Raw genomic sequence first — 18,455 nt, 5'->3', positions numbered from 1 at the left:
TGGAAAGGTAAATGACGGGAAGGTATCTGCCGATCCCGAAGGAGTGGTCATGTTCCACGAGGGTTCCGGAGGCGGAGCGACTCCATTCAGATTGCGCGCTCCATCTCGGATCTGGTTTACTGATCCCAGCGCGCTCCAAAACCAACACCATTAAATTAGCAGTACGAGACCTGGTGGCCAATGACTTGGAAGACTATTGAACTTCCAAGTCACGGCTAGGTGGTGAAAGTCCGTTGGACTCGCCATCCTCGGATGCCCAATGGACTTCCAAGGATCGGCCAATCATTGGCCATTGGTCACTGTCTGCTTGACAGCAGTAAACAGAATGCACCAGACAAACGGAAGTGAATATAATTTACTATTAAACCGTACAAAGGAGTTTCTAAAAACAACTCCGTGTGTACTGCCAACAAGACCGGTTTTCTCCTGCCTTGCTGACAGATGTTACTTTATGAACTGTCCGTTTGCGGAGACACGTCAAGCTGAGTCGCCTCTTCGTCGAGGAGCATCTCGAGCTCTCTGCAGAGGTCGCTGGCTGCGTCGCCCGCCAGCTGGCAGTAGTGGAGGCTGGCCGTCCGGTTGCCCACCGAGTGGAGGTAGCGGGCGTAGTCGAGCCAGACACTCGTGGCGAGAGCCTGCTGGGGCCCCAGGTCACCAGAGGGCAGCAGCCCCCACTCGATGCATGCATCCAATAGCAGCGCGGCCCGCTCCACCATCCGGGAGGTGTGCAGCACTTCGATGCAGCGAGTAAACTGGCCGATGCTCAGCAGAGTCAGCAGGGCTTTGCCCTGAAAGGACCACGCTCGTTAAGACGTTGCTCGTAGAGTTGCTAAAGGCGACGTGCGCAACCTAAAGCATCGCTGTAGTCGGCCTTCCACGATTAGCCAAATGCTCACTATGACGTCCTAAATACAATGAATTCTACTTTCATTATTGGAAATAAGAAGAATGTCAGACTGTCGACTCTGACGGTGTTGGCTTAAGGACTTGATGACTGCAAGTTTCCATCATGCTTTTTACTCACACAATTGAAATTGTTGCTGGCAGTCGATAGTCCTGGTCGTGACATTACGGATGGGAGCCATAAGAGGGAGCTACCAAAACTTATCATCGCCAATACCATCAACTTTGAGAAAATTTAAAAGCCGACAGCGGGAGTAGCATCTCACAGGAGCAGCAGCCGTTCTTTGGTTCCCTTTCGGACTTTGATAGGATTCTTGAGTACCAAAGCTCCTTTTGGGCAGTGTACTGCCATATTGAGGCCACTTGTCAGCGGAGCTTGTTTTTGTCCACTCCGTTCTGAGTGAGCCAATTCAAAATTGCAGTTAGAGATTGTTTTATAAAAACGATTTCTTGTACACTGACATTTCGTTAGGCCTGAAATTGATCACTGCATCCAGGAGCGGATCATTCTTCACTGATCTCAAACAAAAGAACTTACAAATAAACTGCATTTCTTTAGTTTTGGAACAAAGTCTTGCTTTCACAAACTAAAAAGAGCCAGGCAAGTAGGCGCACAGGTCTGCACTGCCTCCACTAGATGCAGCCACTCAAGGCACTAAATTTTGCCGGGGGAGAGGGGGGGGGGGGGGGCATTATTTCGGCCATTTTTAAGGCAAGAAAAAGGAATTAAAGATGACTCTTTTGAGATTAGCGAGCAAAGTTAAGCAACGTTGAGTAGGTAGTGAAGTTAAGCAAAGCTGAGTAGGTAATAGCATGACAGATCCAGAGACACCGATCTTCATGAGAAATGCTTTCGGTGCGATGACATATTAGGGCGACCAAGGGTTGGCTAATTCAGAGTAGGTCAGAATTTTCAGGACAAAACACGTTAACTGCGCAGCCAACCACAAGAAAGTGGAAACAAAAAACTTTCAGCCTTTCCACTGTGGTGAAGAAGGAAGAGCAGCAGAGCTGTAGATTCGACGGTGGCTTTCCAGGCGAGCGATCTGCTCTTCTTTCGCAAGGGAATCTGCAGCGCTCGACGCAGTGGAACTCTAGGCGATAGCGGCCTCGCGGCGGTTGCTGAACTTTCTGCGCTGCTGCGCACATTGCCGATCGTTGCATTCTCGCTCTTCTTCCTCTGAAGAAATGTTGCCGCCGTCTATGAGCGACGGCAGCAAGCAGACAACCGGCAAACACAACACTCTGGATGGCTACCGCCATCTATGAGCGACGACGGCAACCAGAGTGTTGTGTCGACCACGGGTGTCGACATTTGTTTAGTACCCGTCACGATCCTGGGAAAACTAGCCCTTAACAGCTCCGCTGTAAAAGACAAGCGGAAAAGAGAAAAGGAATGCGGTACTCTGGAAATAGGGTGACCAGATGTTCCATTTTGGCCGCGACAGCCCCGTTTTAGAGGTTCGTTTCTGCTGTCTTGTATTTTTGGTCTAACAAAGCCTCATGTCGGGTTTCCGTGGGAACACGCATAGAGGTTGCAAAATCAGTACTAAGTGAATGGAAGAAAACCGAGAGGATGTTTACTTGTCACGGACATAATGTTATAAAAAGAAACACTACAAAACATACTGCAAATGCATCTGCTAATACATTTTGTTCACATAAATGTGAGTGCGGGAGACTCTTCTATTTTACTGAATTCAACGTCTTTTGGTCGGCAACATTTCTTCCCCGTTGCTAAAAGATGGGGAAGAAAAGCACTGGTGTTTTCAATCAAGAACTTTTGAAAAATGTGCATGTTTATGCTTATGTAATGCAGAGCTTTTATTTCCTGACTCTCCCCCCCCCCCCCCCCCCCCCCCTTCCTTCTAACTCTCCTCTTTTACTACAGACACTAGTAAGTCGCTTCTGACTGGCCGTAAAAGGGGCATACTTTGCGCAAATACAGTCCAATCTCGTTAATTCAAACTCTTTTAATTCAAACTTGCGGATAATTCAAACTAACATGCAGGTCCCATCCTATGCATGTCTACGTAAGAAAACTCCCGGTAAGTCAAACTCTGCTTTATTCAAACAAATTTTCGGTTCCCCTTGAGTTTGAATTAACGAGATCCGACTGTATCGCTTAGAATGAATCGCGGATGTTTATAACCTATAAAACATGCATTAATTTTTCTTTTCACGCAATTGTAAAGACAAAAAAATTTTTTTTTTTTTTTTTTTCAGCCTTTTTGCTTTGGTGAAGAAGGAAGAGCAGCAGAGCTGTACTATGCGCTGCCATCTATAAACGACGACGGCAACCAGACAACCGGCAAGCCGGTTGCCTGGTTGCCTCTGTCACTCATAGATGGCGCTACCTGTCCAGAGGGTTGTGTCGAGATTTATTTGTCCACGGACAAAAAAAATGGGGAAACTAGCTTTTAACAACTCTGCTGTAAAAAAAAAAAAAAAAAAAAAAAAAAAAAAGTTAATTTTTTAGCTTGCAGCCAGAACAAGCGGTCATGTGACTTGGAGCCGATTATATGCCTGTGCAAAGCGCAGGACACGCGCTGAGTTCCAGACATTGTCAGGGTTCATCAGCTATTGTCGTCATTGCAGCAGTTGGACACGAGCAACTACCCGAAGGCTTGTCAAGCCATTGATCAGTGTCACGAGCCCAAATTGAGTGCTCACGCAATGTTCGAGTCTAATCTACAAGCCATATTCAAATATCATAGCTCGGGAAATTATGCCAACACTGCAACCTCTAAGCTACGCCATCAAGCTTTGCGTTGAAGAAATTGAAGGTAAATGCTTGCTTTTTTGACGTTGAAATTACAACGCAACAAAGAGGTTACTAGGTAGGTGGCATTGAGTATGAGTATACTTGGGTACCACTAGTGCAGGTAAGCTTGTGCAAGGTTTTCAAGTGAATGTAGCTGTATCACCCCTTGAGAGATTCCTCACCTTCTGGTGCTGCTGCAAAAGGTAGTCGGCCCACCTGCGTACCACTTCACCGCACTCTGTTTCTCCGAGGGTGCACTGCGAGGGGCAACAGTGTGGTCAGCTTGGATGCTCGAAGGACGGTGCCCACCACATGTCAGCAAGTGGTGCATGCAAACGGTGTTTTAACCCAACTAGAACTGTGGCGTTCGTAGCTTCCGCAGCCGCAACGAGAGGTGAAATTGCCCCTACTTTTTACTTCACAAGGCGCGGCATAGTTTTCAGTGAACACGCAGCTAAGAGGTCGATGGGTATGTAGCTTTAAGTCTATCAATTCATAAATATATATGGGCAGTGGCATACTGCAAACGACTTATTTTCGCAGGTTTGATACTTAATGAGTTTGGTCTTTAAAAATATTTCACTAGCGCGAAATTTCGCGAATTGGGGTGGTATATGCCATGAATTTGTTACTATAGCAAAACAAACTCGTGGGATCTGTTTTTTGCAATAATAATACTCCAGTCGCAAAATTCGCGAAAATTATGTCTACAGATTTTAGAAATAGGCATAGCCGACCAGTCACGATTGGAATAATAAACGATCAATCGAGACCAGCAGAGATCCACTCCCCAGCCAGCCAGTCGTAATCGGCAGACCCATTACGATTGACAAAGACCAACATTGTTCATATAGTTGTGACTGGCAGAACAATCCAGAGTCAGCTTGGCCAGTCAGCCGTGATCGGCAGACCGACTGCAATCGGCAGAGGCCAACCTTGGCCATCTAGCTGTGATCAGAAAAATAATTTTCACTGGCAGACTAATCAGCTAATCGCGACCGACAGAGACCCGTCTTGGCCAGCCAGTCGTGATCGGCAGACCCACTGCGATTGGCAGAGGCCAACTTCGGACATCTAGCTGTGATTGGCAAAACCATTTCAATCGGTAGACTAGCCGACTTATTACATTAGGCAAAGACCCACCTTGGCCAGCCAGACTGAGTCGCCCCACTGTCCCGCAGCCTGGAGGTAGCGGCAGGCATCGAGGCCCTTGCCAATGAGGCACAGCAGCTGCACGCCGTCCCACGTGCGGCCGCTGGCAATGAGGTTTGTCGCCACCAGCTTCACCACCGACTGGGCCTTGGTCTCCGTCTTGAGCGATGCAATCAGGCATGCCCTGCAGGGGAAAGACGCACCACTCTTGCGTCTCGTCCCTTTTCCGGGGGTTCGATCCAACATCCCCTAGAACACAAGGTCGTGGTGCTTGATTTTGCACGTCACCTGTCGGAGGCTGAAGCGAGGCATGGATTGAGCACGAGTGCTTAGTCAGCATTCGGTCCCAGCTGAATGCTGGAGCAGCGCTGGTGTCCAACCTGTGCCCCGGGCTGCCCTTTGGTAGGTGGCATAACAAATTCAGCACAACTGCCCGTTTATCTAAAGGGTGTCCCCCAAGAGAACCTTCTGCTGTAAAACAAACCGGAAAAATCGGCGCCGACACATAGAAAGTTCTGAGCAGGTCATTTTTACCATGTGAAAATTCAAGGAACAGTTCTCTTCCTGGAAAGCAAAAAATGTGTTGCAAACTGCTGGACAATCGCGTTACCCGTGAAACGTTTCGGTATCACTACGGAACGTTATTGAGCTCAGCGCTTACGCTAGTGGTGCTTTTCATCAGATAACTCAATACATGGCATATAAACTTGATAGCAGTTCCTGGAATGAAGATACTGGCGCTAGTCGGGTTTTAAAGCCCTGGCGGTTTTCCAGAACCTCCCATACTCACTGGAGTCAGCCAATCAGCGTTGATCGTGTGACCTTTTCACCAGCCAATCAGCATAGAGCTCCGCGGTCGATTTTTTGGGCTTCACTAAATCCGGTGAGCCTCCTGACAAGCCAAAGAACGTTTCACGTCGAAAGCTTGACAAAGTCAAAGTTGGACATGTTCGCAGACGACAAAGTTAGCGACGCTATTTACTTGCGGTGCCATCTTTTGATAGATACAGCAAGCAGACGACGCATTCTATTGTCTGCTCGCTGTGCCTATTGGCACAGCGTTATTTACTACAAGTAAATAACGTCACTAACTCCGCCGTTTGCGAATGCACCCAACCTTGACTTCGGTAAGTTTTTTTTGCTCTAATTTTTTACAGGAAGAGAACTGCGCTTTAAAATTTTACTTAGTGAAACTTACCCAATCAGTGCACATGCAGTGAAAGTTTGAGCTTTCTATGCGCCAGCAGCAATTTTTCCGGCTGGATTTACAGCGGAAGGTCCACCCTACAAAGGATGTAGGTTTGACGAGGTGTGCATTCTTGCCCTCATGCAAGCTACTCCTTGAACTGGTTACAACGCTTCATACTCATGTCATAAGCAGCCGTAAGTTCCCGTAACATAACACAACGTCAGCAGACGGTACTGTGTGAACGGGCCTTCAGCGTGACGTCATGCAGGAGAATAATCAGGCCTTGTCAGTATCTAGGTGGTGCCTCTCGTGTCCCCAAGTCGCTCTTCACCTCTGAAAAGCTTCCCCTTGTTCCCGAAGTGAGGAGATCTTCACCGGAGCGAGTCGCTGTGGAAGTGCTCGCTGCACGTGTCCGTCTCCAGGAGCAGCTGCACGGCCCGGTCGGACTGGCCCAGCAGGAGCAGACGACATGCACAGCGCTGCGTGTGGCTGTGCGTCGTCCGCCGGCTCTCGTGCAGCAGCAGTCGCTCCAACTGCAACGCCTGTGTGGGAACAGATGGAGCTCGGTTCCGCGGCTTCAAGATGCCCCCTGATCGCTAAAGCCACGAAATGTGCCCAGAGTGTGGTATCTTGTAGCGTCCGTCGAGGACAGCAACAGTGCTCAGTAGTGTTATGCGAATATTCGAATAGTAGCTTTGAATAATCCGCTATTTGATGTTCGCTTCGAGATGAACTGGAATATTCATACTTCGCTAAGTATTAATCGCGACGGGTTAGGCCCGTTGAGTGTGCTTCTCACAGAGCACCTGTGCACTGCGGGGAAGCAATACTTGCGGAGGTCGCGGGCTGCGCGGGTATTGCTTCCCCACAGTGCACAGGGGCTTGGTGAGAAGCACACTGAATGGGGCTAACCCGCCGCGATTATGTGAGTATATGGGCTAAACTATATGGAGCGAACTATGCGATGAATAACTGACAAATGCCGCCCGACAACATGCCCACTTTGCGTGCAACGTAGCACCCATTGTGCTGATGCCATGCGCAGAGCAAAGGCCGCCGGGTGAAATTTGTCAATTTTTCGCAGCATATTCATCCCATGGAGTCCAGACTTTAGGCAGCAATCTTTTGACAGCCTGCATTGATCAATCATGCTTGTCTTTTTTTTTTGTCAAGTTTGAAATAGAAGAATATATGCACATAGCAAGCAGATTTATAAATCCCATCGATAAGGATAGCTGCAACAAATAGGTAGTTTACATGGCACAGTTCATATACAGTAATCCCTCGTTATAACAAAGTCAACGGGATAGCAAAAAAACTCGATATAAGCGGTAATTCAATAAAAATGATAGAGCAAAAAAAACAGTGCCAGCAGCCTTGAAGGTAGATTGGGACACTGCAGAACGCTCAGACAGTATATTTAATCAAAAAAACTTTGGTTATGAACATCCTGCGGCAGCTTTACTGAGTAAAAAAATAATTAAGTGGAGTTAGCTGATAATTTCATCCGGGCATCAGTTCTCCTCAAACTGCTCCAGGCATCGCAAGAACACTTACCGCCGCTCCACTCCACTTTGTTTCGAAGTAGCCGTAGGATGTTTCGCTTCTCAACTGTCGTCCGTGTTTCCTGAGGTGCCTCTCCGACGTTGCTTCGTGTTTACCATGGCCGCACGCAAGGTCTACGATCGCAGCATCCGTGGCAGGAGCAACAACGGGAACGTCCACATCAACAAGTGCGAACGAGTCAAAGTTATCCTCGGTAACTTTGCCAACATGTTTTCACACACTCCTGTGGAGATCGTTGCAGCTATGGGAATCGTGTGCCGGCTCAGCAAGCATGCACACAAAAGAAAACTTGACGTGTGCGAAGCAGTTGGTGATTTTTCATCTTCGGGTCACGGGCGCGCTTTCTCCTGCATGAGAAACTTCTCGAACCCGTCCAATATGCCTCGCTTGTTCTGCAAAATAATGGACAATGTCGAACCGCCGATGCCGGAATGTCGAATTCTTCGGCGATTTTGGACTTGGGCCGGACACTTTTCTCAACCACAAGCGACTTTTGGTAAACACTCCCAATCTCACATGATGCACGTGTGCGTGTAGTATGCCGCAGGTGTGTGCGTCGGGGGCTCCTGAAGGGATGATCTCTTCCAGGCTCCATCACTCCCTTGAACTGATTCCGACAAGAGTCGGGCAGCACCAGCCGTGGGCACTGTAAGTAGCGTTGGAACGTTCACGCTGCTCCCTGCCCGCGTTCCCGCATCGGAAGTGGTGCTCTGCACGCTCTGTCCTCCATTATCTATTCACTCAGTTTTCTCAGTTTGCCGTTTGCCTTGGCGGAGAAGGGGGAGGGAATGCAAGGGTCTCCTGTGCACCTCCGTGTAGGCTTGCATGCTTTTGGCACGCAGCCTTCGTAATAAGCATGGTCGACCGCTAATACACTTAGAATTATCCGGTTAAAAATGCGTGCATTTCGGTTGGGACCCTGTTGAACTTCGATAAAAGCGCTAATTAAAAAATTGTGACTTCGTTATAATGAGGGATTACTGTAGTTATATTAAATTGAACTCAGTTTAGAAGTGGACAAGAGGAAAGTGGGGAACAACCTTCACAAGTTCAGCTGAATTTTTGTTCAAGCACGGTGCACGTTAGCAAAAGACTTCAAGAAACTATTCAATATTCTATTAGAAAATATTTGGCCAAAACAATTATTCGCTTCAAACTCAAAATCCACTATTCGCACACGCCTAGTGCTCCGTGATTGGTTGGCTCAGCTATACAGATGCGCCAAAGAGGTGTAAAGTGACGTCCATTCATCACATTATTCCTGGCATTCTATAGTATGTACTGTATAAAATTAGACACTAAGTGAACACTGCCAAAGATGCAGTGGGCACGCGAAGGAAGCACGAGGAGCGGCACGTGGGGCAAAGGCAGGGGACACAGAGCACGCGAATGGAACGTGGCACAGCCACTGCAATTTCAGCCACTGAACGCCGAGCTCCAGAAATGAACAGCTGTTTATCTCTGAACAAGCAGCGACGTAGGATACCACGTTGAGTGCCGCAACGTGGGGTTTGCTGCCCGTCTGGAATAGGCGTAGCCCAAAACCCGTACAACCGAGCCGAAACTACCGACCACCTTCGAGCTACCTTGCCGACCCGAGACCACAGCTCGGCCGGATGCTCCGAGCGCGAGCGCCACGAAGATGAGTGACTGCAGCCTCGAGAACCATGGACGGACACGCCCCCGACGACGACCAAAACTAAGAGATGCTATTGGACAAAAAGGACAGCCGACTTGGCTCTCCTTTACGTCCTCCTTTTTGTCCAACAGTGTCTCTTGGCCTTGGTCGTTGTTGGGGGCGTGTCCTCCCCACTTCTAGCTTCACCTTTGGCGGCCCCATGTTGTTTCCAGAAGCTTCCTATCTCCATGTCGAAGACTTTTGCCAGCCTGCTCACCTTGTAGAAGGGGTTGGGGCACCACAGGTCGTAGCAGGGGCCCAGGGTTGCCTCGGCCGCGGGAAGGTCGGGAGAGGCCCCTTCTGGCCGACGAGAAGCCAAATAGTGGAGCGCCACGCTCCAGAAGCGCAGGGCCTCCTCGTCTCCGAACCAACTGGACGGAACCAAACGGTAGAGGTGTGCAAATGTATGTATTTCGACTCTAAATTGCGCGGGAATATCGAGATGCTACTGCAAATAGAATCTGAATATTGTATAATGTGAATACCGAAGAAGAATTAGTTTTTTGACGGGCTCGATATTTTGCGAATTTCGGGAATATTTCGCGGGTACAAAACATTTTCGCGTCTTGGAGTGATATTTTGTGTATTTATAACTGTGGAATGATAAATTTGCGAGATCAATTTTCTGCTATATTTTTCGAGTCGCAAAATTAGAAAAAATTAGGCTGTTGCAAATAATAAGTCTTTTGCAGTATTTTACGTCTAATGCGAATTTATACAATACTTCTATAAATTATGGCTCGACGTCTTTTTAGAAAACATGCAAATAACAAACACCTAGGGGTATGCAAATACTCAAATCGAATAGCAAGTTCCCAAATAATTCAATTCCGTGAATTGAATCCCTAGTATTCGGTCACATGAATATTCAATATATTCAGCCAAAGACACGCGTCGGCGCGGAGCTGACAAAAGAGCTGTTTTTACTCCCGATGTTAGCGCCGTGATGTTCGACATAGCATGCGAGAAACACCTCTTGGCCGTACCTTTCCACAAAAATCTTACACACAGGTTCGAAAAAATAAAAGTAACGAATGCCACAAACTTTATAGCACGCAGATTTACCCATGATCGGAACGCAATTTAACCTTGAATCACTACCGAAACATCCCGTTTGCACCGCTTCCAGAGAGGAATTGTTGGGAGGCCGGAATTCCGCGTCATGCCTAATTCTTTTCAGGAGTAAAGCCCCTCGTCTAAATTGAAGCGCCGATGTAGAACACACTTGCCACACTCACAGAAATCGGCGACTGCAAGATCACAAAAAGAAAACCACTTTAACCATGCCAATGAAACCAGCCGAGTTGTTGTCGTTCCTTTGGAACCGCAAGCCACAAATTCTGATTCGGAACAGAACGGAATGGAAAAATAGTGTGCCTAGATTTGAGGGGGTTTCCAACAGTTTGATAGCCGCGTTTGAATTACGAACTGCGAGAAGATGACGAAAAGACGAAAGCCTCGGTCGGGCAGGCGTCGTCACTCTTCTGTTTGCGCGCCTCACCTTCTTTCCATGCGACAGCACCACACATGCGCACTTATGACCAATCTGCGCAGGAGGTATCTCCGTAGTTTCAGTTTCGATTGCTCCCTCTTTTAAATCTAGGCTCTCTAAAAGAGGATAGATGGATGGAGGAATGGATGCATAGTGGCAGTTGGATGGTGACTTGCGCCACCTAACCACATTTTTTTTTCTTACTTCAGATTATATTGTTTAAGACTGTTTACTCAGATTTAACAGCTATCTGTTATTTATATTAAAAAAAATCCCTGGTGCCCTTTTTCTTCTTTAAAATTGAGACCAAATGTTGCAAAATGCCCCTTTTCTGAGATATATAAATATAAAAAAAAGAATATGTCGTGGTGTTAGGTCGTGCTTTTAACGAGAAAAAAGGCATGCGTGGCTGTAACTTTGGGTTTCTTGTGACGCTTAGGGTAGATAGATCATGTTTGTGCCATAAAATTGGATCTTTAGTACCCAACGTCTATCAGCAGCTGCTTTTCTTTTCTTTTTCCACCAGAACTCCTATACATTTGAGCTTCTGTTCCGTACAAGATGTATATTCTGCACCAGGCGCATACTCTGCACATATAATAATCTCATTCACAGCAAACTTTGAAAATTTCCTACAGGTAAAATCACTATTCAATATTCGATTCGATATTCATCTTTTTTTTTTCTTAATTCGAATCGGTATTCAATTCGATAACTACTATTCGGTATTCGCATACACCTACAAATAACAGTTTTATTACACTATAACCATTTTACATACTTTCAGAGCCCATCAAGCCAACCAATATGTCAGTTGTTTCTCCTAGCATGTCGATGCAAAGCAGTGAAGCTTGATCTGGGCACACTTGAGTGATGCAGCAAAGCGTGATGCGCAAACACTCGTGTGAAGCAGTGAAGCTCGATGGGCATATGTTTGTGCGAAGCAGTGAAGCTTGATGTGCAGATGTTTGTGTGAAGCAGTGAAACTGACACCAGAGCACTGGCTCAAAGCAGTGGAGCTTGACACCACAGTGCTGGTGTGAAGCAGTGAAGCTTGACATCACAGCACTGGTGCAAAGCAGCGAAGGCTGCCAACAGAGCACTGGTGCAAAGCAGTGAAGCTTGACACGAGAAGTCGGGAAATTCTAAAGACATTATTAGTAACTTTCCAACGTTTGAAAAGCTCTCATACTTTGAACAACAAAAAAAAAGTACTACAAATATAATTGAAGAGCAAACCCCATTCGCAAATGATACGAAGCTTAGAATATTTGAGCACTTCTACCAACCACCTCGCGAGCAGTCGACCGCCCACCTGGCAACACTGAGGCTTCGTTCGGCTACCCCGGTGGCCAGGCTGTCGGAGGGTGCCCGCTGGGCGGCCCAGGCCTGCAGCAGCTTGTCGACGAGGGCGGTCTCGCCCGGCGCCCTCTCCGGCGTAACCAGCTCCGCCAGACCGGCCGGGGACAGGTGCTGCAGCTGGGACTTGAGTCTCAGGGTGGCCTTGGGGGGCAGCAGGTGGGGAACAAAGGGCACCCCTGAAATAGAGTTGGTCAAATAAATTTTTTAGCACACAATGTATTATATTTCAGGGTCCTGGCACTTTCCTAGGAACACGGAAATCGCCCCAAGAACCCTCAGGTGTTCCCCAAGCTCCCGATTTCCTTGGCTGTTCCTGCAACTAAGTAAAGTGTTCTCCCAGTTTAAGCACTATGTTAGAAGACGCGTTCCATCCATTGACCCATGGTAATATGGCTAACATTCCTTAGTACGCGTGTTACTATTTACACTATCTGTAGGCTTCTGAAGCGCTTTGTTACACGAATGCCGGGAACGGGAGGAGTTCTCCAGCTACCATTGGAGACAAATAGGCAAAGTTTGAGAGTCCCTGCTGTAACGGAAAAGCATCACACAAGTGCTGTGTCAGAGTTTGGCTGGAATTCGTGTCCTCGGCGAAGTGTGTAAACGTGAGTCCAAGCCAAATGCCGACGCAGCATTCATGCACAATTGGTGCTCCGTGCTGGTGCCCCGCAGGTGACATAGAAAATCCAGCACTACGAACTTGTAATCTGGGAGGTGTTAAAGGGACACTGACACATCAAAATCATTTTTTTTTTAATTATCCAAAACAATTGAAAACCATGCCCGGACATTACCTTCAAAATTAGAAACTTGGAAATTCAGTATTTGTGAAGTAAAAAAAAAAATATGACCGCATCTCCACGTGGTGAATGATGTTGATTGGGGCAAAGCTCTGGTGGTGCTGATGATACTGATTTTATTGATCATAGGTAATGCTGATGGTGCCGATTTTTTTTTATTGCTCATAGGTAGTGCTGAGTTCCGGGTTGCGTTTCAACTTCATTATTTATGCTTTATGGTCGGTGCAATGCAGAGGCAGTGGTTCTTCTAGTGGATCAGATTGGCTAAGCTAGAAGCCATGGAACGCATCTCCACCGCTTAAAGGAACCATGAAGGCAATTTAATTAAAAAAAAAAAAAAAGGTGTTTTAGGAAGCATTGGGGTCCTGGCATGCCACACAATTTTTTCTAGAACATTGTGACTCTTATTTCTGTACCTGCAAAATAAATTTGCGAAACCGAAACAAACATTTAGAATTCTTCCCTTTTTCGCCTCTGGAAAGAGAAGTGACGTCAGGGAGCACTGTCGGCATCGGTAGGATTTAGTGCAAACTCGGTGTGGTTCCCGTGGTTCGCTCTAGTGCACGGCGGTCTGTGAAGAAAACCTGGAAGAAATGGGCGACAACGCCGCGCTCGCAAACAAGTTTGAGCTCCTGTTCAGCGACCTCACGCCGACTGAACGGGAGATGCTGCTAAGGACGCAGAACTCTGGATTGGCGACCGATGCAGCAATGCGCAGCATTGCTGCATCGGTCGGCAGTTTATGCAAACTAACGTCGCCCGATCGACCGCACGTCTTTAGCCGACCTTTCGCGCAACCTACTACTGCACATAAATGCGGCATGATTGGTGAGACACCAGTTCGCAAACCGAACACGAGATGACGCACGAAACCAAAACCAAAAGTCCGCCGCCCCCGGCGCTCGTACCTCTTTTTCTTTTTTTTTTGTCCATGGTTGCTCGATGCTTGTTACGTGCCCGAGGTAGCAGTGCCGGATGCGTTCAACCAGTGACAAACGGAGGAATCGCTTCAGATTATGCTTTTATACACTGTATGAAACCTAGTAATTCCCAACTACAACTCCAAAAGGTTATCCAACGTTCAAATAAACTCTTTTCATCACATCTCACCACCGAAATCGAAACCAAGAGCACGTCTATCGTTTGAACCAATCGCCAGACGAGGAGCCCCTTGTCGTCACGCTTCGGCGCACTTTAGTTCACCTTTCTGGCGCCACCTCAATGGGGTCTCGGGCATCGTTCCCGGCGCTATTATTACAACGCCTGTTTGCTCGATTGGTGCGGCACCCAAACTTCTGTTCGGGCTAGAACTTGGTCAACAGTGTCTGAGACGTGCCTGACATCCATTTCAATCGTCGAATAAAACTTCAAAACTGCCTTCATGGTCCCTTTAAGTCAACGGTTCATGCCAGAAAGAAAATGTGTGGTATGGATCGTGGTTATTTACGCAGTTGAGCATTTGACCGCAGCGCCCTCTCGTCTATAAACATTGAGCCAATGCATGCAAAGTTTAACGCGATTATATACGCAAATGACCGCAGCGCTCTCTCCTGTATAGACGTTGAGCGGCTACATGCAACGTTTCATCCATGACATCCCATGCTCTTGAGTTAATACCACATCTCAGAGCCCCCTACTCGTCCCGCAGTCGTGGTTAAGGCGATGGACTAGAAATCCATTGGGGTCTCCCCGCACAGGTTCGAATCCTGTCGACTGCGCAAACATTTTTTCTTTTTATGTGAGCACGGACGCCGGCCGGACGGACGGACGGACAAGGCTAGACTCTAAAGAGCTTCGCCCATAAAAAACAATTTCCAAATGCCGAATTTGAAGTTCCCGCGCGATCCGCGCCAGTGCGGTGACGTCAAATATTGCAGAGTCCTGCGAGTCGACTTTCTTTCACGCCTCCACTCCAAACCACGCCATTGCCACCGCGATCCGGAGAAAGGAGGTAAGGAGCGGGAGAGAGGGGCGCCGGCATAGTGGGAAAAACCGGTTTGGTTTCCTCCGTGCGTGCAGTGCCGGCTGCCTATCGCGGCGAGCAGACGACGCTTGACGTCTGAAAGGCTGCCCCGGCTGAGTCAAAATCGAAACTACTATATACAAATTCCAAACCCAGTTGTTTTGAACGTTTGACGATTTCCTTTTCCAAGTCTGAGGCCGTCGGGCACCTAAAAAAGACTACTTTGTCCAATTCCCCGATCACCCTCTGCTATGTGCGTCGAGCGCCGCCATGTTTTCTGAGGGAGGTGACATCACACTGGACTCCGATTTTTGGTATTTCAAAAAGAAGGAAGGACTGTAGTGTATTCGCAATTGCGTTAAAAAACATGTCTTACGATCGCCATTATTAAATGTTATAGAAATGTCACCTTCAAAGCTTCTAAATTTCATGATTTTTTATGTCACGAATTAAAAGAAGCGAGGAGGTGAAATGCAGGAGAGAAGGGCGGCAAAAATAAAAAGGTTCGCTTGAGCGTAAAAAAATTTTTTTTTTGCGATGCAAATTTTTTTGCGTGTTTATGACTACAATTTGCATTGTTTTAGACAATAAAAAAAAAATGTGACCTTTGGGGTGTCAGTGCCCCTTTAAGCGACCGCACTCCCACTGTGGTGGGAAAGTGTACAGGAGGCGAAGGGGAAGGAACGAGGCAATAGGGAAATAGAGTGTTGATACTCTACGCATTGCTGATTTAGTGCTTCTAGTGCCGCCTGTTGGCGACTCCCTCATTGATGACGGTTCGAGGCACGAAGAGCAAAATACAAACGGCTCGTATCCAACTGGCTGGCCACAGGGGAAGAGCAGCCCTTGAGCTCCATGTCCACAATGCGGACGCATCCATCCAGAGTCGCCACCACCAGCTTGTCCGACTTTGCCCAGTCGACGTCTGAAACGCCCGGGAGATCCTGCGGACAGCGGGCCTGCACCGACAGCTGCACCTGCACGGTACAGTACAGTGTTGCCAGAGGATCCATTGTCCCAGGCGCGCAATTGCCTACAGACAACTAAACAAGCTTCGCCTAAAGTATTAAGGGGGAATCGGTAACCGAGTGTGACAATGCACCACAGCTCGGAGCATGTGGAGCAAAAGCTCGCGCTGCACAACCGAGGGATCCTGGGTTCAACCCTGCCTATTTCACCTGGATGAGCATCATACTGGTGTTTGGTCGTGCGTCACCAGTGCGTGATGCACACTAAAGACCTCGGGCTAAAAATTGCGATACACTGGCTAAATTTCTCATCTACAATGGAGACACCAGACGCCCAGTGTGACCGACTAACTTGCCACTGTCTAAATGTACCTACACACAATTACTTCTGCTTGTATTGAAACTTCATTCCTTGAGTGTCTTGTGGTTGCCGCCATTTTGTTGCCGGGTCCAGAGCGAGTGCAAATGGTGACAGTTACGATTAGAAGATGTGACTTCCTGAGCCTTACATGCAGTGTTAGAAAGGTTAGGTGACGCCATTTTAATTTGCCACGGACTGTACTAACATTTCTGAAGGACGGATAAGTGTTTCCCCCGATTCCAGATGTGGCTTTGAATGACTGGCAACGATGGCATTTAGCAACAAGGTAACCGAGGTGTCGCTACACCGAGGCGTTGCTTGTTTAGTCGCTCTACGGTCGCCCACTTGCCTCCTGGGCATCCCACACGTCCAGTCCGTCGGCGAACAAGGCCAAGACCTTCATGTTTCCCTTGCCGGGCCCAAACTTGAGCCTCTTGACGCAGCCCCTCTGCGTCGGCAACGTCCTGCAAGACGGTTCCAGTTTTGCTCATCGCCCCCACCGGTGTACCACCTTTGTGAGCACGTTGACTGGATGAATGGGAGTGTAAAGTTGCAGCGGCCACCGTAGCCGTAAGAAACGAAACACCGCCGTTGCGATACCTGAAGTGCATCTCCGACTAGAGCGTTTGCCGCGCCTTCATTTATGGTCCCTCGATTTCCTCCTGATGACATCAAACTTATGTCATGCAGTTTCCTGCCACGATCACACATCTGCCATGTTACAGCAGGAGACATGGAAGCGGCAGACGCCCATTCTCTTGTGGGTCTCTCTCCATTTTAACAGTCCACAGAGGCTTCGGCAGCCCCGAGTTGGGATGTCGCGACGATGGCAACACTCTTATTCGCTCCCCTTTACTGCCTAAATTTCTACGACCAACCGCCAGGGCTGTGGCATCCGACAGCATGAGGTGTCAGCTTCCGTGACGTGATCGGTTGCCACATCGGGACCCCCTTCGATGCATGGGTGGCGTAGGACGCCATACACACCAGTCGGAGACGCGTTCCAGGCATTGTAGTTGCGGAGCCCATTGAATCAGGGCGCCCTCTCTGGAGCCCACCTCAGCACTTTGCCCTTGAGGTCCCACACGGTCAGAGTCCCGTCGGCGTCTCCTAGCACTATGTAGTCGCTCTTCCAGGCGATGCTGGTGATGCTAGCCATGCCGGCCTGCACGAAAAAGACTCACCTTCGGTGCACCGTTTCTTTTCGGCGGGCGGTACGGGCGCACTCACCTCCGGAGGGTTGCGCGTGCAGTCCCTCACGACGTTTCCCTCCACGGTGAAGTAGTAGAGCTGCGCATCTGCGTCGGTGAAGACGAGCTGTTCCCGAAGCGGCGGGCCGGCCGACGGCAGGCTCCTGCAATGAAAGGATTGACCATCTGCAGATGGCTTCCGGACGAATTCAAGTTGCACGGCATCCGCATATTAGCGACTCTCAGCGCACTTGTCGTCTCACCTCGTCTTTCTGCGCCGTTCACATTTCACCGTACATCACCAACCCGTTGCGCGCTTCTCATTTCATCTATCCGTTCAAGCTTCTTATGACCATAGCGCTGCCACTGAGCCGTTAAGAAAATTCTCAATCTATGAGAGTACATAGGTTGCATTTATTGCAAAAATCGTGTCAGTTCAGCTGATTCTAATTCTTAGTTTCATCATTATCCGGAGTGTCATGATTAACACAAAGCAAGCAGTGTGTACGTAGGGCAAGTAGCAGCCGCCTGCGATAAGAATTAAAACCGAAGCCACAGTTATTTGGAGCCAGTTCTGGTGGGCAGTGAAGGAAATCAATGTGGAATTCTGGACCTAATGCAGCGTGACTCACGGCTGTCTCTCGAGCTGGTTGACAGCGCGGTCGCCGACAGAAGCGTCGGTGTCCTTGCGGCCGGACGCCTGGCGGGCACGCAGCTGGGCCTTGCCACTGACCAACGGTGACCACTCCTGCGTACGGAGGTCCCGAGGCTCGAACACTCCGGGACAAGCGCGGGTATGGTGCCTGGACGCGCATTCTACTGGTGTGCCCAGCGTTTAACGCTGCCCATGCACCGAAGGTTGCCCCTAAGTTTCAAGAAATTGTGCCACGGGAGCCAGCACCTCACAACCTCACGCTATCGGATGTTGCGATCCTGGCAGTTGGTCGTAGAAGTTCAGGCAAAAAGTAAGAGCGAAAGCGAGTGTCGCCGTTATTACGGTGTCCCTACTTGCGGTAGTTTCTGTGAAGCGTGAAGCCAGAAAGGGATGCGCAGCGGAACAAGCGTCT

General features: G+C 48.5%; 1 protein-coding gene across 1 annotated transcript in view; it reads right to left on the bottom strand.

The window, feature by feature from the left end:
- Window positions 1-337: 337 nt before the first annotated feature.
- Window positions 338-18,455, bottom strand: part of LOC8041939 (WD repeat-containing protein 11) — a 37,737-nt gene continuing 19,619 nt past the window's right edge. Inside the window, exons 14-24 of the mRNA XM_040222755.3 lie at window positions 18,021-18,136; window positions 17,429-17,552; window positions 17,257-17,363; window positions 16,548-16,662; window positions 15,675-15,846; window positions 12,060-12,282; window positions 9,470-9,623; window positions 6,384-6,550; window positions 4,811-5,003; window positions 3,850-3,924; window positions 338-788 (exon numbers count right to left, since the gene is read on the bottom strand). Coding sequence (XP_040078689.1) covers window positions 450-788; window positions 3,850-3,924; window positions 4,811-5,003; window positions 6,384-6,550; window positions 9,470-9,623; window positions 12,060-12,282; window positions 15,675-15,846; window positions 16,548-16,662; window positions 17,257-17,363; window positions 17,429-17,552; window positions 18,021-18,136 — 1,785 coding nt within the window. The 3' untranslated portion in view covers window positions 338-449. The remainder of the gene's footprint in view (window positions 789-3,849; window positions 3,925-4,810; window positions 5,004-6,383; window positions 6,551-9,469; window positions 9,624-12,059; window positions 12,283-15,674; window positions 15,847-16,547; window positions 16,663-17,256; window positions 17,364-17,428; window positions 17,553-18,020; window positions 18,137-18,455) is intronic.

The sequence above is a fragment of the Ixodes scapularis genome, unplaced genomic scaffold (assembly GCF_016920785.2).
Source record: "Ixodes scapularis isolate PalLabHiFi unplaced genomic scaffold, ASM1692078v2 PGA_scaffold5__190_contigs__length_132052651, whole genome shotgun sequence".
NCBI lineage: Eukaryota > Metazoa > Arthropoda > Arachnida > Ixodida > Ixodidae > Ixodes > Ixodes scapularis.
The sequence above is the reverse complement of the archived record's forward strand: the minus strand, read 5'-3'. Positions and strand labels throughout refer to the sequence as shown.